We start from the raw sequence: 23,181 nt of genomic DNA, 5'->3' as shown, positions 1-23,181 counted from the left end.
CTGGCCCCCTTAACTCTTCTGTGCTCCGCTTGGCGCTTGTGCATCCACCGGGATCATGGGGGACCCGCGGGAAGGCTGGAGCTGGGACCACCCATCCCATCCCCTCTCCTCGCGGCTCACGAAGGACCCCCTGGGTTCAGGCTCCTTTTTCCAGCTTTCTGGAATTCCAGACTTTTCCCGGAGGAGAGCTGCACCTCTGCCGGGTGATGGCGGGGTGCGTCGCCACGCTCACCGCATCCTTGGGGGGTGCTCAGGATGGAGGTGGGCTGAGCAGGATGGAGCCACCGCTGGCGTCCTCCGGGGTCTGAAGGAAAGAAACGGAGCCGGGATGAACCCCCGCACCTGCGGAGACCCCCCCCCCCCCCCCCAGGCACCCCCTTCAGTCCGTGCTCCCCACTCACCGCTGCGGATCTCAGCCGGCTTCTCCTCGCTGCGGTCCATCAGGAGCTGCCCAGCAAGCAGCACAGAGCCTGGTTGGACCCCCTGCCCCCCAGCATGCTGGCGGCGCAGCCCCCTACCCTGCCGGCTGGGCTGCACGCCCCCCTCCAGGCTGACGTTGCTGAGAACCCTCCATCCCACTGGATGTGGGGAGCAGGGTATGGAGAGCCCTTGGGGGCTCCTTGAGGATGGGGAGCAAGGGCGCAGCTCCAGGGTCACGTTGCCGAGAGCCCTGAACCCCCTGGATGTGGGGAGAGCCCTTGGGGGGCTCCTTGAGGGTGAGGAGAGCCCTTGGGGGTTCCTTGAGGATGGGGAGCAAGGACGCAGCTCCAGGTTGATGTTGCTGAGAGCCCTCCATCCCCCTGGATGTGGGGAGAGCCCTTGGGGGGCTCCTTGAGGGTGAGGAGAGCCCTTGGGGGTTCCTTGAGGATGGGGAGCAAGGACGCAGCTCCAGGTTGATGTTGCTGAGAGCCCTCCATCCCCCTGGATGTGGGGAGAGCCCTTGGGGGGCTCCTTGAGGGTGAGGAGAGCCCTTGGGGGTTCCTTGAGGATGGGGAGCAAGGACGCAGCTCCAGGTTGATGTTGCTGAGAGCCCTCCATCACCCTGGATGTGGGGAGAGCCCTTGGGGGGGCTCCTTGAGGGTGAGGAGAGCCCTTGGGGGTTCCTTGAGGATGCGGAGCAAGGATGCAGCTCCAGGGTCACGTTGCCGAGAGCCCTCCATCCCCCTGGATGTGGGGAGAGTCCTTGGGGGGCTCCTTGAGGGTGAGGAGAGCCCTTGGGGGCTCCTTGAGGATGGGGAGCAAGGACGCAGCTCCAGGTTGATGTTGCTGAGAGCCCTCCATCACCCTGGATGTGGGGAGAGCCCTTGCGGGCTCCTTGAGGGTGGGGAGAGCCCTTGGGGGTTCCTTGAGGATGGGGAGCAAGGATGCAGCTCCAGGGTCATGTTGCCGAGAGCCCTGAACCCCCTGGATGTGGGGAGAGCCCTTGGGGGGCTCCTTGAGGGTGAGGAGAGCCCTTGGGGGTTCCTTGAGGATGCGGAGCAAGGGCGCAGCTCCAGGGTCATGTTGCCGAGAGCCCTGAACCCCCTGGATGTGGGGAGAGCCCTTGGGGGGCTCCTTGAGGGTGGGGAGAGCCCTTGGGGGGCTCCTTGAGGGTGAGGAGAGCCCTTGGGGGTTCCTTGAGGATGGGGAGCAAGGATGCAGCTCCAGGTTGATGTTGCTGAGAACCCTCCATCCCACTGGATGTGGGGCTCAGAGCCCTTGGGGGCTCCTTGAGGACGGGGAGCAAGGATGCAGCTCCAGGGTCACGTTGCCTTGGGGTGCTAGAACCCTGCAGAGGGGTCTGGGGTGCAATGACAGCCTCGTGGCGGGGGGTCCCGAGTGGACCAGAGAGAGCCTAAGGCAGCTCCAGGACAAATGGATGGATCTCGGAGTCGGATCATGCCCTGGAACCCTCCCCTGGCCAGAGCAGTGGCCAACTGGGCTGGTGGCCAACTGGGCTTGCGTGCACAATGGTCCCTGAGGGTGAAAGGAGCCCGGTGGAGGTGCGCTGCGGGGACCAGGAGGTAAACTGAGGCACCTAGAGCACATCTGTGGGGTCTTGGGGGCGCAACCAGCGCAAGCTGAGGCAGCCCCAGGACAGCAGAGGGGTGGTGGGCACACGGGGAGCTCCAGGCTTGAGGGGACTGGGGGGGACAACGTGAGTCTTGAGGGGATCCCATGGCAAAAAGAGAGTCACCCCCACCCCGAATTTCCAGGACAGCTAGTCCTTACCCGCCTCCTCCCCGTCCTGCCCCCAGTTCCCCCCAGCCAGAGCTCTGAAGGTGCCCCAGGGTGACCACGCCACCATGGCGCCCCTCGGGGTGGGGTGGGGGGCTCCTCCAGCATCCCTCAGGCTTTGGGGGGGCTGCCTCCACGGAGGGGCCACGCTGAGCCAGCAGCACTAGCTCCGACGGGTCGACATGGCACCACGGCTGCTGGCACGTCCCCAGTGCCCCCAGCGCCGTGCTGGGCCCCGCTGGGCGCCATCTTCACCTCACAGAGGCCGAGCGCAGCCCTCGCCCCCCTGCCCGGCTGCTGCTCCCTCATTTCCCCCCCTCCATCATCTTCCTGAAGGAATAAACACCTCAGAAGCATCGGCCGGCTGCTTTCCACCATTTTATGCTTCTAGGAACTCGGAACGGCGACATCGGGATTTAACCCTCGTTCTCCGCCACGTTCAACCTCCTGAAGCAACATGGAGGGCCGTGCTAGGCCCCCGTTCCATTTCCAAGGGTGAAACACTTCGATCCGCCGCCCTGACGCGCAGGCAGGGATGCCACCGGTGCTGCTCATGCCGGTTCAACGCTTTTCCCCTCACGGAAAGATGGAGAAGCCCAGAAGGCGACAGGACGGCAGCTGCAGAGCGGACCAAGGCACCGCTGCGGCCTGTAGGCCCAGGGCCCCCAGCGGAGGTGGCCATACCCGCCTTGGGCACGTGACTGCCATGAAGCAGCAAACCGACCAGTTTGGGTTTATTACTAATCAACGGATTTTTACAACATTTTACAGGTGGGTCGAGCCGCTTGTAGCAATCGGGCTGCGCTCGTTAGGAAAACCACCTTCAAATTCCAGCCTTGGATTTTGTGGCAGGCTGAAAAATGGATTAATTGGCTTTTCTGGAAGAAGCGGCGGTGACAAGAGGATCCTGAATCTGTGACCGCGGGCGGTTGTACCTGAGGAATGGCAGCGCTATCTGCATCCCTGGAAGGCAGACAGAAGCCAGAGGAAAATCTCGGGAAGCGCAGACCCCCGTCACCATCACCTATGGAACACCGAGCATCCATTTGCACAGCGGCACGCGCAGATTTTTTTTTTTTTTTTTTTTAAGCAAACACGAGCATAGTTGCATAGTCTTACCTCACCGCCACCAATATACTTGGGAATGAAATCCCTCAATTTACTTTTTCCTCCGTTTATGTTGGAAAACCATGACAGAACAGAGGACTCGGCCAATCTGCGCATTTCAGAAACATCCAAAAAAACCCGCCTCGTACCTCAGCAATTAGTAAAAGCCACTCTATTAAAAGACAGCGCTCAACTGCTGTGTCGTTCCAACAGCTTTTGGCTCACCGCCAGGCAACTTGGTCCGTCCATCCATATCCAAACAGGAAGAGAAACATTTTGACTCCGTCAGAGGGACAAGCTTAGGAAAATTTTTTTTTCCTTCTGTTAATTGCTAAGTCGTGACGCGGTCACCTTTTAAAAAGGCACAAGCTGGTTGCTTGGCTTGCAGGGTCAACCGCTTTCACGTTCCATTGCTTGAGGTTTAAGAAAAGGTATTCCTGTTTTCTCTCGTTTAAATTTCGAAGCCAAGTAGCAACGCAAAAAAAAAAAAAAAAAAAAAAAAAAAATCATCACCAGGCAAGGAGGATAGCAAAGGGGACATTTTGTTTAGTCGAGGCCACTAGCTCCTCGTAGGTAAAAACATTATTTCAAAAGCTAAACTTTGAGCCCATCTTGATCTGGCAGTATCCCTTGGAACGAAAGGAACATTTCGTTAATGTGATATGATGCGTTAAAATTACTCGACCAGACACATTCACATCATTTCATCGGTCAGCCACTTACATTACACTTCATGCATTATTACAGGAATTAAGAGACCAGGATATAAAAGCCATCTGAAGATGCAGGGTCACAGTGAGATAGTGCAATGTGCTCCAGGACACGGAAGCTTTAATCTGTGGGTCCTCCATCGACAAATTTAACAACAACAACAACAAAAAAAACCAACCCAAAACCCAAAACCAACCAACAAAACCAACCCTTCAGCGGTACGCTGGCGGAGGGGAGGCAATGGTTTTCGGCACAGCAGAAACGCGCGTGGTGAAACACATTCTGTTTGTGAAGTTTTACAATTTCGAAAGAACAAACCCCGGCATTCTTCCTCCCCAGCCAAAATCCGACCGCCGAGAACGAGAGGAGGTTTCTCAAAGGCACAGGCTCAACTTACAACAGCCGTTGCAAAGCAAACGCCGCCAGTTCATATTTCTGTGCTGCTGAATAACCGAGAGAATACGCTAAACTATTTCCATTTTCTCTCCCCCTTTTTTTTTTTTTTTTTTTTTTTGAAGAGTATCTTTGTTTTTTCTTTCTCTATGGGGAACCTCTGCTAATTTTACTTCTTTTTTGAGAAGCGTGTACACGACATACCTATGGCAAGAAAACCCCCAAACTCAGTTAGTGAGAAACTAGTAACTTCTGACGACAAATCATTCCTTGGAGAGGTGAGTGGTTTAAGCCGCTGAGTGACTCTGCCGTGAGAAAGGAAGTCTGAGGATCCTGAGAGTACAATTTTGCTGCTGGTTGGAAACCAAAGGAAAAAAATAGTGCATTTCACCAAAGACAAACCCAGTAGAATTTAGCTATGCTGCTGCCTTGATACCAGAGGTGTATGCTATAAAAGAACCAGTAAAAAAATCTTGTAAATCACACACTCATATTTAATATATTGAAACAAAATAGTTAAGAATGCAAGAACTGTATACAGATTAAAAAAATATTTTTTAAACCATCTGATCTTAAAAATAGACAATAGTAGTGAAGCTTAAAATACAACCACTCGCATTAAAATGTTTCAAGCAATACCACCTTGGTGTGTCCTGTTCCATCAAATGGCCATTAAGATAACGCATCAGTTGTTAAAAAGGTTGTGTTGGTTGGAGTCACTTTTTCACAATCCAAATCTACAACAGTTTTGCCTTTGACGGAAGAGCCCGAGCATTCCTGGTGCAAACTTTCCCGTCTCTCTGCAAGTTTCGAAGTGGATCGAGCCATCGAGCCACTCTGGCTCCCGTTGGTTTGAGAGCAGACATTGTTCACTTTTGTCGTTTTGTTTTTGTGGTGGTTGTTGTAGACTTTGTATTTCATGAGGAGGATGAAGATGAAAACAAGAACTGAGGCCACAATGATTCCCCCGATAATGATGATCATGGTTCCTCCCAGGAACTGCGCGTGAAGGGATCGGCACTGTTTGTATTCCTCCTGCGTTGTGAACTGCACGCACCCGATCACTCTGGTTGCCGTCAGAGACGTCAATCCATCGTCATAAACAGCAAGGACACAGAGGTCGTACTCACGTCCTGCAACCAGATCAGTCAAGAAGAAGGATTTACTAGCAGCTGGAATCATCCTGGAAGAGAAAATGAGCACAGTGAGCATCCGAGTTGACCGAGCCTAAGGAGAGCTCTTGACTAGCGCCGCCACCGTAAGGAAACATAACGGAGCAGGTGGTGAACGCGGCAACCAGAACAAGCGGAGAAACGCTAGCGTTCCCTCGGTTCCTTGGGAGGGCTGGAAGTATTTTACCCACGGCAGTACCTCTGGCCATTACTGACAAACGCGGACTAGAGCGCGCACGCTCACCGATGGCCAGCGTGGGGACGATTGCACCTCATCTACTGTTTTTATCTGCGTTGCCTTAAACCTCCGTGTAAGTTCCAGCATAAAAGGGCATCGCATGCCCCGTGCAGAATGGAATACGGTCAGCCTTTCCATCAAGGAACCGAAGCAACATGCTTAAGAACTTAAATGGCAGAACAGGATAAAACTAAACACTTTAAAAAGGCATTTTAGTAATTTTACACCCACGGGAAGCGCATTTAGAAGACAAAGGGGAAAAAGGCAAATTCAGACCTTTTGATCTACAGATTAACCTGATTTCCATCTTCTAACAGCTCCGTGATGCTCAGTGTCTCATAATGAGGTGACCAGTAAGAGCAATCACCGAGTGGTCCCTTCCGTAGCCCAATAACGGCGTATACGGGCTTCCTTACCTCGATGTGACCCTAACGCTGCGATTGCTCCCTGTCAATGCCAAATATTCCTGTATCACAAAGTAGCACCGGTACTACACCAACAGATGAGAAGGATCCCAAAAGGAGAGCTATGGGCTGTGTTACAGATTCCCACAGACAGGACCGTACCGATCACCCCGCCTCCTTGCAGACCTGCTCTCCGTACGTTGGGCTCGGATTCCTCACTGGAGTAAAGTAGCACCATCGCAGAGGAGTTAGTGCAACTGCATCTATTTATAGTGGTGGGCATGTGGCCTTCTCCTGGCCACAAAGGTGATGGTGGGGTGGTGGTGAAGGCCAACCCCTTGTCGTACCACTTTTTGGAGCAGCCATCCATGGGACTAAGGGCTATACGATGCCCAGACTGGAAAGAAGAGCTACGCCTTCAAACAAAAGTCCTCCAAACACACAGCTGCTACCACTTCATTTATAACAACTGAATGTCTGTGGCCGTGAAAAAACAAAACCGCTCCCTTGCTGATGTACGGCATCATCACAGGTTCATAGAACCACTGAAGGAGGAGACCCCCAGCAGTAAATGACCCTCCCAGTAGATATTTGTCCCCGGATGACCCATCTGAATTTCCTAAACCATTGCCCCAGCCTCAATTTATAACAGCAGCATCATGACCCCCCACCCCGGAATGTGGCTGCGTGCTGGGTTTGGAGGCTAACGTGATTTTTACTGCAGGAAAAACAGGCTTTGGAGAGGAAACTACACAAAGATTCATTTGCCTAGCTGAACGGCCGTATTATTTGCCTTATTCAGCAGCCTTTGATGCTCACCGTTCTTCTTCCGAACAGCTTTCCGCGTCGCGTGATTGTCAGGATTATTCAACGGAGAGTTCGGTCCTGAAATTTGACTAAATTATCATGAACGGCATATGCTGTATTCCCAGCTATTGCTGAAATATTTTTACAGTAGCTGTCATCCAGAAGAGGAGGTTCTAAACGAAGGCTTTTCCCATCCCCCGTGCAAATCTTCTGTGCAAGTGTTCAGGGAGACCGAATAGATGTTTGATTTCTATCAGCTCTTCTGGTAATAGGCGGCTATTTTCAGCTCTGTGAATAAGGAGAAGCGCCGAGGCTTGATAAGGCAGGAGATAAGGTTTCCTCGCTGCCTAAGCAGTTACTCACAGACGTGTCTCCCGGGAAAAAGGTAGCTGTGGTGGCATATTTAGGAAGTTTCAAGGAAACCTCTGCGGATGAGTAGGGACAGCTCACCACCGAGTAGGCAATCTGCCTATAGCCGTGGCAGTAGTTAACCTCTGCGTGTCTTCTCTCTCGTGCCTACGGAACATTTGCTTCTACAGCGGAGTCTTCCCTATCCCTTATTTACTTTATTTCAGCGATGCCGTGAATGACCCAATAGCGGTTAAATCCAATCAACTCCACCAATTAGCGCAAGCTGGAGTTGCAGCAGTTGTAAGAAAGGCAGGTCTTTAGGGGTGAGCGGCGAGGAGGATGCGTAGGGAAGGCCAGAAGGCACGCAGACAGACGTGGGGTGCAAGTGGATCATTGGAAAGCTCCATCGTTCTGCCAGAACCCACAGGATAAAACTAAATGCTTTAAAAATGCGTTGTAGTAATTTTACACCCGCGGAAAGCGCATTTGGAAGATGAAGGGGAAAAAGGCAAATTCAGACCTTTTGGAACTACAAATCAACCTAATTTCCATCTGCTAACAGCTCCGTGATGCTCAGTGTCTCATAATGAGGTGACCAGTAAGAGCAATCATTGAGTGGTGGCTCCCGTAGCCCAAGAACGGCATATACGGGCTTCCTTACCTCGACGCTTAGAGAACGGCACCTTCAGACCAAACGTCTCCACCAGTGCTCAGCGTGACCTAGGAATGGTTTAAGCACCATTTACTAGATCCTAGGTTTGTTACGGAATGCCTTCGGGATGCCTTATGATCCCCGACAGCCCCAAGTGGCCAGGATACGGGGGCACCCTGATCCTAAGCAGGGTAAAGCTTATCAGCCCCTCAGTGGGATTATTTCATCTCGGAGCTTGCAGCAATCAAAGTCATTTACTTAAATAATTAGTTTGCATGGAAGACATTTCACAATAGCGGTACAGAGACCATAAAACCATGTCTGCCAGGAGATTCCCAGATCTCCGGGGATGCAAAAACCTTTTTTCTTTGTTATTCTTTTGGGGGCTTTTGGTCTTTTTAAAATTTTTCAAGAAATGTTGTTTCTTGAAAATTTCACAAGAACTGCCCAGCAGGTTTTGTTTTGGTTTTTTTTTTCTGAAAAAGCCCTCTTAGTTTACATTAGTTTCATCAGGAGCTGGTTTCTTATTACCTATAAAAGCTACGGAAAGCGTGGATTTTAGGCACAATTCCAACAAATCTTTTAGTAGCTGAAAGCCCACCGCCTCTTCCCTTACACCCCTAAAGTCACCGGGTCTCCATGTGCTTGGCGTTGGCCCGTGACCACCATCATTCAAAGGGCTCGATACCAGAATGGTAACTGTCAGATTTAAACCAACGGCGCTAACGTGACTGGTTTTGGAGTAGACACCCCTCAACCATAACCCGTGCCATCTGCAGGCAGCCAGCGCCAAGCAAAGCCCCTTGGTGAAAACCCAACTGTGAAATCTGCTCACGAAAACTTCTGACAAAACATCCTTTTGTGAGATTGGAAATATTTCCTAGCAACGTTGTCAACGACGACACAATAAACCGAGCCGCTCAAAACAGAGACGGAGTCTTTTGTCTGGACTCTAATTGATAATGATGCTGCCCAGAGGACAACGTAATACTGCGGCCAGACGGGCTCAAATTAATGGCTTTTACTTTGGCCAACTCCTCTGCCCCCAATCCCACGCCACCATTCTGACGGTTTGAGAAAGAGAATTTCTTTTCTGCCATTTCAACTGGGAGGCGAAGAGTTGGGGGCAGAGGGAGGGATGGGGAGTTCGAGGCGTTGGGGGGACCCCTGGGGCAGGAGGTCTTTTGGCACAGATCCTGTCCACAAACCCCTGTGCTGATTAAAGGGATTAAAAAGCCATCGGTAGAGTCTGTTCTTTTCACAGAGAGAGACCCAAGGATGATCTGTGGCATCTGTGGAGGTAAAATCAACAACAACAACAACAACAACAACAACAAAGACCATTCTAAGCATCAAATCCTAAGCCATTACTGAGCTCAGGCTGCTGGCTGCGTTTTTCCAAATAATTATTTTTACATGGTTGATGCTACAGCCTGGAAATGAAATGACCATGCACCAGAAGATACAGACAGTCATGAAGCACTGATGGCAGGTTGCTTATTTATACAGCTTTCAGACAAATCCTGCCAAAATTTTCGATGGGAGCAATGACAGCTATTGATTCTCATTCATACTACAAAAAAAAAAAAAAAAAAATTAAAAAAAAATCATACTTCTGCATCAAGAGTAAAAAAGGAAGCGGGGATGCTTTCCTCCTCCAAAAAAAGCACAGCATCTTGAAACGTTTGGGAAGCAAGAGACAGATGCTTCACGTTTGAATGATCTCTCCATGATGCGACTGCTCCCATCCATCGTTTGCAGCTGCAAGGTCTCATTTCTACAAGCCGCGACGCAGCTGCAGCAGCCGTCAGGTGGGCAGCAGCGTTAGCGGAGATGACAGGGAGGAGGGGAACGATAGCGGAGGAGCCTGGCTTTGTGAGGGTAATCCCGATTACCTCAGCACGGAGCCAACCATGAGAAGAACATAAGGCTTTTCCCCATAAAGGGAAACCTGAAGAAGAGGTTTCCAAGGAGAAGCTCCCTGAAGGAGCCTGGAAACTGCTGTGACAACCGCGACGCTGCCGGGTAAAGGGAAAAAGCTACCAAAATTCAAGCCAAAGAGTGACGAGTCACTTGTTCCCTTCTATTTCCAGGTGTTGGATGGCTCCCGCGTTATTGGACTTCCACCGGCATATCCTCCTTTTTGGGGGGACGCTAGGAAACGCCGACATGGCCATTGTCCAGACCGCCTGGATAACCGTGGCAATCCCGACGTCCTCCCAAACCACCGCGGCTGCTGCGGCGCCTCCATCAGTTGAGCGGCGTGTCGCACCGCCCACAGGACCCCAGACTGCACGTGGGGAGGGGGGGTCCGGTGTCTCCAGGGCACCCCGAAAGGGAACCCAGAAAGTCTTAACGGCACGTGCCTGACGGGTGAGGAGCTACAAAACCTCATGCAAACCTCACCGTTTGCAATCTAGCGCGGTGCTGAGGCTTTCCGTTGCGCTGCACTGCGCTAATTTAAGAATTTTTGAGCAGACGTAGCGTGGCTGATTCCAACTGCTTTTTCACGCAACAGATGCAATCATTGCTATATTGATCTGGCAAATATATCACCTTTTCCCCAAGAGTGACAGCTCTGGCCTTTAAACAACGGTACTTTGTGCTCCGCCGCAAAAGCCGGCTGCCTCTCAATTGCGGAGTTTTTTTCTCAACATGGCAAAAACAAGGACGTATTATCAGCAGTTTTATGCGATATATAGTCTCTCAATTATCTATAGAGAAGCATCACTATTAAATACTCATCTTCTAATTTATAGCGTGTAGTTGCAGCTAATTAAAGTTAGATGATCGCTAGCTATGAAAGACTAAATTCGATGCTTAGGAGACTGTTGCCTTTGATGTTATGGGATCCAGCTTCTAATTGACGAGGGCATCAAGCGGGTTGTTATGAAGCATTAGTAATCTGCTGCTTATATCAACTGCGGTACAAACAAAATTGAAGCTTATCCAGCCTAGCTCAGACATACAGAATCTCCATCCCCCACCCCCACCCCCCCCTTTTTTTTTTTTTTTTTTTTTTTTTTTTGTGATTTGTTGGCTATTTGAAGAAGCATCAGCGGACAGAACAGGAGCATCTGCACTTCCCTCCCGGGGATTTTGAGCATCGGTGGCTGCCCCACTTCTCTCTTGCACAGAGGGAGGCTACAAGGGAAAGGTGGCCCAGGGTCCTTTGATGAACCTTTTACTGCGTAACCTAAAGCCAGGAGCCCTTTTCATAAATATACATATGGACTACATCAGCATACAAAAAGAGCTGCATTTTCATCCCTACGTACGCACGCAAACGTGCGCGGGCATTGTGACAAAGCAGCAATAAAATCACGTGGCTGCTCTCCCTGATTAATTATTGCTTTTGAAGCTCGTATAATATTTTGTCACTGCGATTTTAGTACCAAAAGGTCAGTCCTGCTGATCTCTCTTCCCTGAGACTAGCACTAGAAACCTGGGCAGGACACTTGAGCGACAAGAGTTAAATGAAAATTACAGCATTGCAAAGTCCAGATTGCACAGGAACCGTAATCAGCGTCGAGACCGTAAGCTGTTTAAAGAATACAGATCCATTTATATCTCAGAGAGCGAAAAGCGGCACGGAGTGGCTATTATGATTCTCGACTCGCTTCTATACGTGGCTGTACAAGAAGGGTTTCCGACCTCGCTTCTGAAAACAAACAAGGCTCTTGCTTTCAATATTGATGCTCGCCGCAAATTGCTACCTGCACCTTAACACGCCGATCCTGGCTTGCTGCTACTCGTCTTGCCAGACACTTCGCTCTCCTGCAATTGGTTTTCTCCACAACTAATGTCTGCCTTTGGTTTTGCTCACCTCCCTCCCAGGAGATGGGTCAGTGCGATAGTTTCCATTTCACAGAAAGAGAGGAGTGATGCGACTCCCCCCGAGGCTGCAATAACTGGCGGAGCCAGGAGCGCAGCTCCTGCTTTCCTTTTTCCATATTCACCACCGGAAAAAATGCCGTGTGGCTGCGTGTTGTGGCTGTCCCAAAGTGGGAACACGAGGAGCGATGCTGGTGCACTTATGCGCCGGCGTATGCCGACGGCACCGCCGTGTGCAGGGCGCATACGTTGCTCTCGTGTACACGGATGGATAATTTGATCACAGTCCAAAGGGAAAACAAGGAGGAAGATTATCTCCCCCCTGTTTAGGGCTTCGATTACAGTGCACTTACCTACAACAACCTATCCAGGGGGTGAGGGAAATGGAAAGGTGAGGAAAAATAAAGGAGTCAAAGGAGGAACTTAAATCCTCAAGATAAAGCGGAGTTGCCATAGCAACTGCTCTTGCCATGGTACCACTCAACTTGACAGAAGCGACAGGTTTCTGATGCATCCCGCACCGCTTCGTACTTTTCCCAGGCAGCGAGCTATCATCTGCCAGAAATAAATTGTGCAGCGTGCTCCGGGTAGCAGGAAGCTTTTCACCTTCTGTAAAACTCCTTTGGCAGCACCGAAGCGCTGCCACCACTGGGGATGCTGCGACGCATCTATTTACATCTGCACGTATCAACAGGCTGACTCCGTGATACAGATGTTCATGGGCCACAACCAGAACCACGGGGGCCGAGGGGGGCTCTGGACCATGCCAAGGGTCGGCAAACACATCTGGGGGCTCCTGGTTCACCAGGAGTGCTCCAGCCACTCCAACATTGACAGCGGTAGCAGTCGTTCAGATAACCCCAAACGCATAATTGCTGCCCAATTATCATTCCTCTCGCTATAGCGCAGAGCCTCCATTAAGGATCTGTATTTGATGATTACCTGCTGGTGGGAACTGAACAAGAACCATGAATTTTCATCTTTGAGAGGCTCGTTATCCTACTACACTGCATTATTTGAAATCGCTGCTCGGTGATTTGAAACATGAAGTATTTTAGGGTTTTGCTACCAACCTGAGCCTCTCGGTTAAGCCAAGAAAGGGGCATGCAGACGGAGTATTTGTCCCCATTTTTTTCCCCATAGCTCTTCTTCGGGAGCAAGGGCCATTCAGCAGAAGCAGCAGCAGTTGACTCAATTCTGTACAGATTTATTAACCAGCCACCACATGAGTCACTCATTTATTTTTAGAGGCTCTGGAAAGTTTAAAACTCATGGAGAATGAATTGCTGCAATTGCACGAAGGCTGCCAAGTCGGCTGACCAGCTGTTACGGCAGAGGGTGAAAAATCCCATTAAAGAACTCTCTTGCACTACTGGCCATGCCTGCAATGCACCCACTGGCTCTAGCTGCTTCTCCTGGCTTGCTTTGCTTTACTTCCTAGTGGGAAAATGGGATAAAATCCCTCTAGAAACCCCAGCCACAGTGACAGAGACGTCTCTGCTTCATGTTTCCCTTCGTTTCACAACTCTGCACTCCTTCCAAACAGCGATGTCACAAATGTTCTCGCAGCTGACAACGAAACGAGGCCTCATCTTCCAGCCAGCTCCTCACCAGCCCCATCAGATACCAACAAGGCATCCTCCCACCCCCTCCTTAAGAGACCCTTGCTTACCCTCGCCCGGTCCTCCTGCTTCCTCGCTAGCTCGTAGCCGTGACAACGGGAGGATGGATGGCATCCTTCCTCAGAGAGACTCTGGGGATGGGCGTTTTAACATAAGGCTCCCGAAAATCCCAAGTGACTGGGAAGCGAAATGTCTATTTCCAGGACTTCACACAATTTTCATACCCGGTTCCATTTTTTTTTATTTATTTACTTTTTAAAAAAAATTTATTTACAAGAATTTGCTCGTAGTGGTGGGCATTTGAAACAGGAACCCCAGCAGAACAACTGTCCTGCGTCCCTTTCCTTAGGGGGCTGCTTACTAAAGCGGTATGTTTCAACCCTGGCTTTTAGGTGTATTTCTTTAGTTATCAAGTATCATTCTCCTTTCGCTTGCTCCAAGCTTCAGTGCCAACAATGGCATTACGTTAAAAAAAAAAAAAAAAAAAAATTATCATCACTCAGCTTGGAGAGGTTATCATCCTCCTGAAGCACACAACCACGAAACATTTCATCTGAATCAAATGCTTGCTCCTGCTTTAAAGTCATTCCGCCCATCCCTATCCCTTCTACCCCCCTGTTAATCACTAATCAAAGCCTAGAAACAGAAAGGCAGATAATCAAGAACTCAGCCACCCCTGCGCAGGGCAGCGGCTATAAAATGCTATAAATCACTATAAACGGCTATAAATGGCTATAAATCTGCATGCTGTCCATTGAGACTTGCTATCCAAGAGTTATCCCCCAAGTAAATTTTACCAATTAAATGCGAAACACGCACAAATTGCATAACCTAAAGCTTTCTGTGCGGTGTCCAGCTCACACCGGTGAGTTTTATCCTCAGGACACCACAAAAACGGGGAAAAGGAGGCATGTGGGGGCAAAGGGTCAGTAGGACGCCGTACGGCCGTGTCCCTGTTGCTTTGGGCACCTCGTAACTTTGGGCATCCTGACTTTTTTTCTCTCTTCCCCATATTTTTAAAGCAAAATAATTACTCTCAATCAGCATAAAAGGTAACTAAAATCTCCATCTCAATTTCCTTCCATGTTAACAACTAAGAGATTGCTCATCAGCTTCACTTGGTCCATTAAACCGGACTATGAAACTTAATTACATCTGTAAAGAGTTTAGAGACCCTCAAGAGGCAGCGCAGTTATTAGTTTTAACGGCGTAACTCCTCAACAAGGGGAGTTGAACAAGCAAAGTCTCCGGCAACGACTGCTCCCTCATCCCCTCCGTTACGCGGAGGATATCAAGCGATGCTACCCTTTCTCCTTTACTTCCACCAGCTACTTCAGAGGGGCACGAGCGCAGGTACACGAGCAGCGTTACCTGTACACTAGGATGTCGTCGGCAGAGCTGTTATACTGGATCTGGTACATTCGGATCCCAGGGAGGTGATGCTGAGAAGGCCACTGGATGAGGGCGGAGGACGACGTCAGCTCAGCCACCACGACCGCCTTCTCTTGCTGAGCCTTCGTTTCGTTTGGAAAGCTGGACTTGGCAGAGATGAGGATATCTGAAGGGCCAGGCTCCGCGTCTTTGTCGCAGTTGGTGCTGTTGGCGAGGTTAGGGTATGGGGTAACGAGGAGCTCGACCGGCGCCGTCGACTCTCCCGCAGCGTTCGATGCTATGCAGGTAAACGTGCCCTTGTCGGTCAAAGAAGTCACCAAAATATCCAGAGTACCGTTCTCATAAGAAACCGTCCTAGATGTGTTAGAGACCAGCTTCCCATCGGGTGAGATCCATCGGACGTAGGGATCCGGATCTCCAACCGCTTTACACTTCAACGAGATGCTTTGGCCTTCCGTCGCCGTGAGTTTGGGGGTTCGGTGCGTTATCATCGGGGGTTCGCAGACAAATTCCTCCTCTTTAATCGACCAGAAGTATTTGCCCATCAGTTCTGGCGGGGAGGCGCAGGTCTCTAGGTCATCTTCTCTGGTGAGACGCCTCAGCCACACCAGTTCGCAGTTGCAGTGCAAAGGGTTCCCCCCGAAGCTCAGCACCAGGGACGACAGCGGTGACCCTTTGGACTTGGCGTACACCGGTATTCTGGAAAACAAAGGATCGGGAGGGATCTTTTTCAGCTTGTTGGAGGTCATGTCCAGACGGGCAAGCTTGTGAAGGTTTGAGAAGATTCCCTCCGGCACAAACTCGATGAGATTATGATCCAAACTGACCGTATTGACGTTAGAAAGTTTGGCAATTGTTTCCCAAGGAACATTCACGAGGTTGTTGTAGGACAGGTCCAGATCTTCAATTGTCTCAATGAAGTCGTCCAATGACCCGGGAGAAATATAGTTTAATTGATTGTTACTGAGTATTAAATGCCGGAGGTTAATTAAACCTTTGAAATGGTCTTCGTTGATGTAAGTCAGCCTATTACTATCCAAGTGCAAGGCGTGAAGACCTTTAAGATCAAAAAATGCATAAGGCATGATTTGACTTATTGTATTCCTTGACAGCGTCAAATGAATTAGATTCGTCATATTTGCAAAATCTTTCCTCTAAGCGTCGTGATAAAGTTATCCATCAACCTTAGCTCTGCCGTTCTCCTGTCGATACTGGGGGGCACAAAGAGGAGCCCCGTCTTCGTACAGAGAATTGTGAAGGATGGAGACAGGTTTTGACACATGCATCTTTTGGGACACATCATGGCCTTCACAGCTGTGCTAATTACCAGTAGATAGACAACCAGCCTTTCCATCGTAAGAAAAATAACAGACCTAAAGGAGGGGGGGAGGAAGAAAAAAAAAAAAAAAAAAAGAAGAAAACCATGTAAATATATTTTGATTCGGTGTTAGAAATAGGTTTACATTGAAGTTTTCATTATGAGTCCACCTGTGGAAACACAAGGAAATGACTGAAGTTAATTTGGATGGGTTTAGAGCTAAGAGCTTTGCGTCCCGCGCTGGTTTGGCTCTGCTCGCCCCCGCCCACAGCATCCCTTCGGACCGTGAGGCACGGCTCCATCACTGCTGCTGCTCTGGGATGCGATGACGGGGTTACCGCTACCTCCTGGCGGCTCTTCACAACCGACTGGGTGGAACGAAGCAAGACGTGAAGCCGCTACTTAGTGAGAGGAATGCGACGGAGGTGGGGAAAGCAAATAAATATACAAGATTTTTTAGGTTAAAAGCACAGTCTACGTCACTTTCTCTATGCAGATCTTACTGTTTGCTGGGGCCAGAACCTTATTTCACCCAGCGCATCGCTCCATTACTTCGTGATTATGCTCCCCTCATTATTATTTTTGCCATTACTGATGTCCGACAGCTTTCTTGGCGTACCCCTCCAGCTCACTGTGCCCCTCCGAGGACTGAGCTCTTTGCAGAAATGGGTGTTAATAAGGACAAGGTTTGGGTTTTTTTTCTCAGGAGGTGGCAAAGATCTAAAACTTCTAATAAGGAGGAGAAATACCTTCAAAGGCATTTTTGAAAAGCAAAGCCACGCTCAGAGAAGCAGGTATATATTGTTTTTTTCTTTTTTTTTTTTTTTTTTTTTCTGTGTGGCACAGGTAGCAGCTTCGGAAAAATAAATTTCATAATTGCACATGGCTTTGGTCAATGAAATTACCTCTGTGAAATCTTGCCTATGCCAAGTTCTTTCCCGTTGTCTCGGAAATGCTTGCCTGCTATACCAAGGGTAGATTTTCATTCTTATTTTACCTCCAGCTGGCTGGAAAATTGCTAAGCTTGAAGCGTGGCGACTTGAGCAACCAGGAAAGCTAAATCTCCCAGTCTACAACATACGGAAACTATGTGTTCCGTGTGAGTGTCCTGGTATTTCCAAACTTCAGCTGGCCAATCCTACTCCTAACTAAAGGGGTGTGGTGTTTCTGCAGGCAAGCACACGTGGCTTCGCATCACGCGCAAGCTGCAGCGCACGAGAGATCACAGCTGGTGACTTTGATGTCATAATTCCTTCATACAGCACGTAAACGCGGTGCAAAACCAGTCGACCACCACCCCTGAGAGCAAGAAACATGGCATAAGGTGAGGTTCTGGGTGTAGCACAAAGCAAGGGTCAACGGCAAAATCTGCTGAGTCAGCTATTTGTAAAAGAGACCACCAAAACCTTTGATTACAGGGGTGCAAAAGATCCTTACGGTAGGTTTGTGGGTTGTTTTGTGGGTTTTTTTTTTGTTTGTTTGTTTGTTTTGCGTTTTTTTTGTTGTTGTTGTTTTGTTTTACTTTAATGATTTCCACGAGCCAGAGCTCTTTTACAGGCTGACGGATCTTTAAGATCCAGAATTGCGGCATGACAGTTGCAGAGCCTGGAAATTAGTTTGGTTAGATCAAATTTAGAGCTCCACAGAAGGGGAAAAAGGTTATTTAAATCAACCCACTGCTTACACATTATTATTATTTCAATTCACAGAGCACGAAACTCTGTCTAAACCTTTTAACCAGTGCTACGCGTTGTCTTATTAGAGGTCAATCTTGAATGCAATTCTGATCAAATGACTGCAAAGAATTTTGTAAAAAATAAATGAAAAAAGAGAAAAAAAAAGAGAAAAATTTTAAAAAAATAATGAAAAAGCCATCAACCAAACCCTCTCCAAAACTTCTGAATGGTTAGAGCACGGTGTGAGGGTCCTATGGTAGAGTTTTGCACAAAGCTAGTTCACTTTATGCTTATGATTTTTCCTAACGAGCATCCCCTTAGTAATTTCTCGCTTCCTGATCATTTTTCATAATATTTAATATGGTCCACTACAAGCTTCATCTTTCAAATATTTGCCTTTTTGAAAGAAACCCATCTCTGCCATCACTCCATCCTGCACTCCAAACCCTTTTCGCTTCTAATGCGTCCATCTCTTCACTCCTGTTAGGTACAAACGATTAAGGGATGTGCAATTATCTGAAACCAGGCTGCTGTGCAACATTGCAATTCCTTCATTTTGTCATTAGCAAATATTAATACCATTTTAGTGGATTAACTGCCACCTGGGCTGTAAGAAACCAGTACAAACCCACTTCCCTTAAAACATTACTCCGTTAAAAAATAATTAAATGCTACTAACGTGAAACCACGGCACTAAAATTAATGATTTTACAGCCAACCATGACCAGGGTGCGATTGCTCTTACAAACTACGCGACGCGTTGCAAGGAAATTGTGACTCGTAAAGAAAAGCCGCGTGCAAGGGAGTTAACCGCCACTGCTCTGGATTCGTGTTAAAAGCCTAAAAACTGATAATACAGCAATATTTTTAAAGACAGTTTAATACCCACCACCTCAACAGAAGGCAGTCAAAGAAACGTATTTCACACTTAAAAGACACAGATGTAGGACATGGGGGTGGGGAAACTTCTCTGAACTGTTGCTTCTTGACTCATCTCCTCAATTACCATCCGCAGCTTGAAGTTTGCACAAAAAAATCATCAGTTGAGGAAGGCATTTAATTCCAAAGTAATCAAGACCTACAGAATGGAACAGTTCCAGTTGGAAGGGACCTACAACAGGGGGTCAGGTTCAAGGTGCGTGCAGAGACACAGGGGGCTTTGCTATTTTCCTACTACTAGGTTACCACCGGTTGCCATTTGTAGTTGAAATGATATTTAAAGGAAAGGATATTGAGTCCCAACTATTCCCAGCTCCTGGCCTGTTAATGGTGTTCCGCTGGGAAGAGTTCCAGTTGCCTCTGCTGTAGATAGAACAGATTTTTGACAGCTTTAAGTCGGTACCACGGTATAGAGATTTTTTACCCTCTGCAAAACACAAACACGGTGTGAACAATGATGCGTAAAGATACTATTTCACCAGCTTTAAGGAAGAAATTCCATCTTCAAAAAAACCCCAAAAAACCTGGTCCTTTATCAAGTGCCTTTGCAAGGGAACGGCGCCTTTCTTCGATGCAACACATTTATTTCAGCGTAACCCGCTTCCTTCCCTTGCACCCCGCTATTCATCTGACTGCCGTTACTAGCGAAATATATTCGGGTCCGTGGTTTCCAGCCTATCCCCGTTTACGCTGCGTCTATTCGGCATCCACCTGCATCGTTCCGTGGTGTTTCAGGGATGCAGCTACCTCTGTGTTTTTTCGGCTCGTCCCCCACCGAATGGGGTTCCTGACTCCCGTGTAGAGTGCAGCCCCCAACCACTCCACACCCAGATGTGGCGTGGCTAACGCAGCCACCCCCTCCATCTCTGCCTCTTCCAAGATGTGCCCTCCTGCTGGTTTTCCACGTTTTTCCATGGTTTTTTTGATTGTCGTACTGCCGTGACAACCTGCTCATCACACGAGGCAGGTGCTCGCCATCTGCATCCGTAGAAGGAAAAAAAAAAAAAAAAAAAAAAAAGCAGCTTTTTCTTGAGGGAGGCTTTATCGTTGCCCTTTTCTGATCCAGAATTAACCACCACGTTGGAAATAAAGTCTATTTAATTCACCAGCAAGTCATAATGCACTTAATTTGGGGATGCTTGCCCCACCTGTAAATGAGCAAGAAAAAGAAACACATCCAACAACTGTCCAAGAAGTGCCTTGCTAATCCCCCCTCCCCCCTTTTTTTTTTTAATTTAAAATTAAAATTTTTAAATTTCCAAGAAATACCTCTCTGGATACGCTTGGACATAAAGCAGAGGAGCTGCAAATCTGCTCGCCCAAATCACCACGATAATTAATATTAATATTAGCAGGGTTTGGTGGTCATTTTTTTTCATTTTTTTTTCCTAATTTAGTTCACAGCGTTAACAGGAAAATCAAACCATTGACTATTAAATATAACAAAACATAGAATATTTATTCTTTTTCCTTTTTTTCTCATTATTTCGTGTTATTTCTCAGACACGTCAGCTATGCAGGGAACGTGTTTGCCTTTTCCTTTCTCATCGTAAGGTGGCACAAACAATACCCACCTGCGCATGGTTGTTGCCTACCCCTCCTCCAGTCGATGGCACCGGGGAATTATATTTATAACACATAAAAAATCACATTTCTAACTCGCACTGCAGTGGTGCGGAACAGGAAAACCAGAAGTAAAAGCACCGCAAGAACTTTCACCTCTTTCTTTTTTTTGTCTCACTTATTTCAGCCATCTGTATCAGCAGACCCCAAAATAATTTTTGTTTGTTTGTTTGTTTTGTTGTTGGGCTGTTTCATTGCCCTTGGGTTTGTCCCCCCGCAAAAAAAAAATAAAATCCCAAACCAAAGCTGGATTCTGTTCCGTTTCCTAAGCTTTAGTCCATACCGTATCCCGAGGAAGGTACAGAAGGAATTACCACCAAAAGGTTAAACGCTTCGTGGATTTATCGTGTGACTACCTGCACTCCCTCCCTCCATCTCCTTCCTTCCTCCGAGGGTCATGATGAGCTCTGCTGATCTTTTATCCCCCCACGGAAAATCCTGAGCTGGAGCCATTTAATCTACGGTCGAGGCAGCCAGGACGCCGATAGAAATGAGGAAACTGAAATAGCTCCTGTGGGTTTTGATGAATGGTCCAAGGTCTCCTGAAGATGTACTTGACGAAAAGCAGAGGGGGAATTATATATATTGACGTTTTTTATTTAAGGACAGAGCAGCTTCTGGTGCAGGCAGCCTGGAGGTAATGCTGCTTCAGAGCTACCGCACCGATAAATGATCTATTCTTAGCGATGCTGTGTATCCTTCATGGAGGCTACGCTCAAACACAAGCCAATATTAGTACTTAGAAGCATTCATTCTTGATTGGAAGATCTATTATGAATTGCAAACACACCTCACTACTGAGTCCCACTGATTTTACACATCAGTTTTACCTTGCTGGTTTCACCCGCCTGCTGCTTCTTGTACCGGGGTGCACAAAAGAGTTGCGCCGTTGGGCCGATCTGAACTTCACGCTGCAGGTGATGCTCTTCCAGCATCCGGGAAATTGCAGAGAATTCCCCACTTGTGCAAGGACTGTTGGGGATTATCCAACCCTTAACATCCCCCCTTTGACACATTAAAAAAAAAAAAAAACCAAAAAAAGGAAACACATAAAGCACATTGTTCCGATGGGACGGTGGAATTTAAGATGAATGCGCGTTTTTCTCGGAGGTTGATTCTTTGATTTGTTACGATGCTCAAAAACATTCCTTCAAGGGAAAGGCGTGATGATCCCAGTAGGAAAATGCTGTAGAGTTTAGATCACACCTTCTTACTCAGGAAAGGCAAATTAGATCCCTGATGGAACAGGTCCTTGGCCCCCGTTGGGTATGGTGGATCAATGCCAGCAGAAACCCCCAAAGTTTGTAGCTTGGTATTAGAAAACGGCTCCTGGTTAGAACTTCCCACCAGGAGGATGGAAACATCGTGGCCTTATATCAAAGCAAAAAAAATGGTCTTTAAGCACCTGGAAATTTAGGAAGAAAGGCATGATGGAAGTGGAGGACTCTTCTCTGCAAACACCGTGTACCAAACTGCAGCCACAGCTTTTAGACTCTCTCAACTCCCCAAAGATGTTCTTGGAATTTTTATTTTAGGATAGTCTTGAAGCAATCTGGTGACACATTTTACAAGACTATAAAAACACAAATGGCTCTTTACGACACCGAAAAGGGGAACTTTTGCTGCTTAAACTGAAATCTTGTTAGAAGGGCCTGAGCAGACCTTTCGTGGATAGCTTCTAGACATACTTGAACCTCCGCAACATTAAAATGCCATAAAACATCCTTCTCCGGTGGAGAGGATGGGAAGGTGAGTCAAGGGTCTTCAGCCTCCATCACGTAGGACTTCATTCTGATACGGACAGATAATAACTGCGGCATGGTTAATTGCCCTTCAGATGTTTAACACTGAGCATTCAGATAGACAAAGACCCGTCCCTGCACGCTCTGCAGCCTTCCCTGGTCACTTGAGCACGGTCCTAATTTCTACAGTTAATTAGTCTCCTGTTGTCGCAAACGAACTGTGACGCCTTCTAGAAGAGCTTTCCAACCAACCTGGAAGCTGTGGGCTGCCACGCCACGCCTCACCTAAACCCTTCATTGCTTGGACCAGCATAAAACACACCAGAGGTCTAGTTCTGACCTCTCCTCCTTCCGAACCCCCCTTCCAGCATCCTGCCACACGCGGGAAACCACAAATTGCTTTGAGAGGTATCGAATGGCGGAAGATGTGCTGGGAGGTGGTGGGTAGATGGATATTCCGCCTTCCTCCTTGCAGACCACGCTCAGCAGATGCTGTTGCAGCTCCTGCTCTCCCCCTGCTCACATTCAGCAGGTGACCCACCTCCACCAGCTCCTCACCACCCTGCAGCCCCCTGTCAGCCCCTTGGTTCCACCGGTTTCACGTCTCACCGCACACCAGCCTCCAAGCTCATGCAAGTATCAGCCTCAGGGGTGCATACTGCATGGGGAAGCTTCTGGAAGCACAAAACCTTAGGGAACCGCAGCACTTTCTGCCCTCTGGTCTGCAATGATTTAGATCGCTAAGGGTGGGAAGTCCACAAACCCGTGAATTTCATCAAGGCTTTGCAGTATGGATACAGAGAGAGATGGAACATATAGAATAAAACTCATCCCAAGCAGGTATCGCATTGCCTGCTGCTCGCTCCCTTCCTAAAGGACAGCTTGCTGCAACCAGCCATTAACTCTTCTTCTGCCAGAGAGAAAAAGAGAAGGAAAAAAAAGAAAAAGAAAAAGGGGGGGGGGGGGGGAAGAAAAAAGGAAGG

General features: G+C 48.4%; 1 protein-coding gene across 1 annotated transcript in view; it reads right to left on the bottom strand.

Moving 5' to 3' along the window:
• Window positions 1–2,587: 2,587 nt before the first annotated feature.
• Window positions 2,588–23,181, bottom strand: part of LOC102046864 (leucine-rich repeat and fibronectin type III domain-containing protein 1-like protein) — a 55,272-nt gene continuing 34,678 nt past the window's right edge. The window contains 3 exon segments of the mRNA XM_055700092.1: window positions 2,588–5,611; window positions 14,880–16,056; window positions 16,059–16,273. Coding sequence (XP_055556067.1) covers window positions 5,101–5,611; window positions 14,880–16,056; window positions 16,059–16,254 — 1,884 coding nt within the window. The 5' untranslated portion in view covers window positions 16,255–16,273 and the 3' untranslated portion in view covers window positions 2,588–5,100.

The sequence above is a fragment of the Falco cherrug genome (genome assembly GCF_023634085.1).
Source record: "Falco cherrug isolate bFalChe1 chromosome 22 unlocalized genomic scaffold, bFalChe1.pri SUPER_22_unloc_1, whole genome shotgun sequence".
Classification (NCBI taxonomy): domain Eukaryota; kingdom Metazoa; phylum Chordata; class Aves; order Falconiformes; family Falconidae; genus Falco; species Falco cherrug.
Note: the sequence above shows the minus strand (reverse complement) of the source record. Positions and strands in the feature narration are given on the sequence as shown.